The sequence below is a fragment of the Melanerpes formicivorus genome, unplaced genomic scaffold (genome assembly GCF_026170545.1).
Source record: "Melanerpes formicivorus ecotype bairdi unplaced genomic scaffold, bMelFor1.0.p_v2 SCAF_2, whole genome shotgun sequence".
Classification (NCBI taxonomy): domain Eukaryota; kingdom Metazoa; phylum Chordata; class Aves; order Piciformes; family Picidae; genus Melanerpes; species Melanerpes formicivorus.
Window position 1 is genome coordinate 51346334 of NW_027142354.1, and position 4103 is coordinate 51350436.

The following is a 4103-nucleotide window of genomic DNA, read 5'->3' on the forward strand; positions in this document are numbered from 1 at the left end:
AAACCCAGCAGGGATGAAGTCAGATAAAAGAATTCATGTAAAATGGCAGGACTGGGGAAATGAATGACTTAAAAAATGGGGAGTTTTTTATTTTAGATCCTTGGCCTCCAAGAAAACGGCAGAAAGATTTTCAAGAGCAAGTGAAAAAGCCATGCTGGCACCAAAGTTCATCCTCTATCAAGATGGGGTATATGGAGGTGCCTATCTCAGTGGTGCATGGAGGGTTCTCCTTCCTTTATAAGCACTTTGAAGTGTTGAGACTTTCTGCAGTCTGTCAGTGTGGGTTGAATGGTCTCCAGGCAGAGAAAAGACCATGCTGCATCCACAGACACAAGCTTTTCCTATTGCGATGCTGAGGACGCCCAACAAAATCTCTATTGCTGAACCTCTGGCTGCTGCCCTGCTCCTCCAGTCCCGTGTCTGCAGGTAGCTCAGATCACCGCAAACTTGCCCGCTGACGCCAGAGCCATGCTAATGGGGGCAGTGCCTGGGGACAAGCAGGGGCACAGGGCTGAGCCTGCTCGGCCACACAGGACCATAGCTGCTAGCCGCGGAGGTCGGGAGTCCTGGGGCTGCGGGGCAGCAGTTGGTGCCAGAGCCCGGACAGGTGCTGAGAAGGGCCATGGGGCATCGAGAGAACTCTGAACTGTTGTAGGCAGCAAGAGGGTCAGCTGAGAGGGCCGCCAGGCAATGGAGTGCTGCCAGGGGCCAAGGGGTGCTGAAGAGACCACCGTAAAGGACTGGCAGGGCACTGCAGGCATCGAGTGGCCCTTCAGAGCTGGGGGGCTGATAGAGCACCGTGAGGAGCTCAGCAGCTCCCGGGGTGCTGCCGAGATAGCAGGCTGGGGTTACGGCGGGGCCCGCGGCACGCCGCCGGGGCTAGCCGCAGCTCCCAACCCCACCGCCCCGGAGACCGCAGCTCCCACCGCTGCCCGTAACCCGGCGGCGGAAGCGGCGGCCGGCTCCAGCCGCCCAATGGGCTGGTGCTGCGCGTCGGCGGGGCCCGTCACTTCCTGGCCCTGTAGCCGGCGGCAGCGAGGCGAGAGCCGGGGCCGGGGGCGGCGGGGCCCGCAGGCTACCCGGCGCCCGCCACCAACATGCCCTTTGATTTCAGGAGGTGAGTGCGGCCGGGCGAACCGCCCACCTCTCCCCGCAGGGCCCGGCCCGGCTTCGCCCGCCTCTCGGCGGGGCCGCCGCTCCCTGCCCGGCCTCCCCCGGCCCTCCGGCCCCGGCCGGGGCAGGCAGCGCTGACGGCGGTGGGCGCCTCCCGCCCGGGAGCACTGAATTATGTGACGCCGAACCGCCATGGCGAGGCGAGGGTTGGGCCCGTGGCTGTCTGCGGGCGAGGTGAAACCCGCAAGAGGAGGATGGATGGATGGATGGATGAATGGTTGGATGGATGAATGGGAGAATAGCAAAAGTAGGTCTGGGCAGGGAAGGGACATGGGAAACTGGGAGGGTCAGCCCAGTGAGTGGCTGTTATTATATAACGCTGTTGTGCAAAGCAAAGAGGAGGTGTGTAGAGTTTCGGACTCCCCCAGGCAGGGCGGGTGAAGTAGTGGGGCCTCGAGGGTGACCACTGTGGCTGTTGCACAGGCCCTGCAGCTGGTGTTGGGTCAGGCTGCTGGGCCCCTTCTCCTCCCACAGATCCCCAGAAGCTTTAGGAGATCACTTGTTACGGTGAGGTTATGTGTGAGAAAAGCTGTATGCCGCGGCTCTGGTGGCTGGGAGACAACGCTGGCACCTCCACCTTTGGTTTCGGCATTTTGAGCAGGTGTGAGTTGTGAAGTTTGGCTGTGGGGTTCCTGCATCCTGTGGGCTGTAGCAGTCAGTTTCAGATGCCAAAGCAGAAGCGAAAAAGACCCTTTTGACTTACATGGACTTGAAATAGCAACCGCGGATACATCTTCTTTTTTGACCTACTCGTGAAACAGATTTGTAACTTTCCAAATTCATAGATGCCATGTGGACTACACACAGTTCAGTTTTCTCATGTAGGTCTTGGTTAGAACATTGACATTACCAAAAAAAAACCCACACATTTTTGGTAACTGAGAGATACAGTTCTTGCTCAATGCTTCTCGTGTAGGACCATCGTGAACCACACATGTGCACTCCTTTGAGCTGACAGGGAAATGGTGATACTGCAGGCTCTTAGTTATGCCCCCCAAAAGCTGTGTGATGTATTTTTGCTGTAACTCTAAATCAGCCTCTCATTTACACAGGCTAACAGGATCTTGCATGTGTTCCGTGGAGCACTGTTGAACATGAAGGCAGTTGCTTCTGAGTGAAAACTTGGTGAAGATGGAAACAGCATCTGCTGGATCATGTGGGATCTGGGGCCCAGAGCCTTGTTTCTGCTTTTCTGTAAAATTCTGATAGGAATTTCTTCTCAGCTTTGGAGACATTCTGCCAGCTGCAAATCCTCTTGCTAGTGATAGGACTAGGGGGAATGGAATGAAGCTGGAGGTGGGGAGATTCAGGCTGGATGTGAGGAGGAGGTTTTTCACCATGAGAGTGGTGAAGCCCTGGAATGGGTTGTCCAGGGAGGTGGTCGAGGCCCCCGTCCCTGGAGGTGTTTAAGCCCAGGCTGGATGAGGCTCTGTCCAGCCTGATCTAGTGTGGGGTATCCCTGCCCATGGCAGGGGGGTTGGAACTAGATGATCCTTGTGGTCCCTTCAACCCTGAATGATACTATGATACATTTATTTTCAGACTCTTACAATACGTGAGCAATAAGGGATCCTGGGTTGTGGCTGTCACTTTGTAATAGCAGACGAAATGTTAGTTCAGATGTCTTTGAAAGTGTAATATTTTGGGGTCTCAGGATGTGCATGTGGAGACATTGGCTCACCAAGAGTAATCATCTTAAGAAAGAGCAGTAGTGCTTCATTCTGGAATGGAACAAAGGCATTAAGTAAAGGGATGGTTGCAGAGTTCGTGTTAACAAGTTACAAAAACATGGAGCCGTGGCTTCAGATCTGTGTTTTAAAGATTTACAGTTGCAAATAACTTCTTTGTCATTCAGTTTGGAGGATTAGAAACAGACACTTCAGAGCACCTTTTCAAATAAAATAAGGTTACTCAAGTTCAGTTCTTCTCCAAAGATGAATTTTCAAAAGACTGTCATTCATAAGAAGAACCTGAAAGGTACTGAGAAACTGTTGTCATGCTCAGCAGACCAGTTTCCTGTTTTCAGAAGCACGAGCAGAGTTCAGGACCAAAGCTTTTGCAAAGGTTAGAGGCTTATCTTTTAGTTGTTGTGGGTTTTGTTCTTTGTAGTCAGTGGAATAAAATTATTGAGGTTGGAAAATTTTACTGTCATAGGTAAGGTATGATGCATACATCCAAAAAAAAAGCAAGCACAGTTACTTCCTGACAACTATAGAATGTGCAGTACAGTGCTGCTGGAGAAATAAGGTTGCCACCTGTAGTAAGTTTATGAAGGAAGAGGTCTAGTCATGAGGTCTGTGGAGACAGGTTGGACTCGACGATCCTCGAGGTCTCTTCCAACCTTAGTGATACTGTGATAATGGTATTTTTGATCACATAAAATGTGAGGTTTCCCTTTCACAGATTTCGACTGGATGTTGTCTTGGGCAGGTGCCAAAGCACTCTGCCTTCAGCACAATCTTTAAAGGGGCTGCTATGCATGTGTATGATTAAAGGGTTGGATTGTTAAGAGCTTTGAGAGCTGCTTCTTCGTGTCTTCTAGAGTCCAAAATTCAGAGGGTCTAAATGGAAAGGCATTATGTTCTTCTGGAGACTCATGGGTGTGTGTTGGTACCACACCTGAAGAAATCACTGCTGTTAGCTCTGTTAGCTGCTTTGCTGCTGCAGTTGGGAAGGCCAGTTCTTTTCTTGGGTTTTTTTTGTATCCTCCTCTCTTAGAGCTGAGCTGTTTGAAGAGTGCTAGGGCATTGATAGTTAACATCAGTTACAGAGTGAACCGTAGCAGACCAGCTAGAAGTTTGGGCTTGAGTTTTGTTTCCACAAAAAAGGTGGAGTCACCATCCCTGGAGGTGTTCAAGAGGAGATTGGACGTGGCACTTGGTGCCATGGTCTAGTCATGGGTCTGTGGTGACAGGTTGGACGCGATGTGC

The 4103-nt window shown here is 51.8% G+C and overlaps 1 protein-coding gene across 2 annotated transcripts in view; it reads left to right on the forward strand.

Annotated features, from left to right (window-relative positions):
- The first annotated feature begins 1015 nt into the window (after positions 1–1015).
- Positions 1016–4103, forward strand: part of ERGIC1 (endoplasmic reticulum-golgi intermediate compartment 1) — a 64311-nt gene continuing 61223 nt past the window's right edge. The window contains exon 1 of one of the 2 annotated variants that reach the window (XM_068160231.1): positions 1016–1117. In XM_068160231.1, the coding sequence (XP_068016332.1) occupies positions 1098–1117 (20 nt within the window). In that variant the 5' untranslated portion in view covers positions 1016–1097. Of the gene's footprint in view, positions 1118–2254; positions 2330–4103 lie in introns of those variants that run through there. The other variant, XM_068160241.1, reaches the window with a different exon arrangement.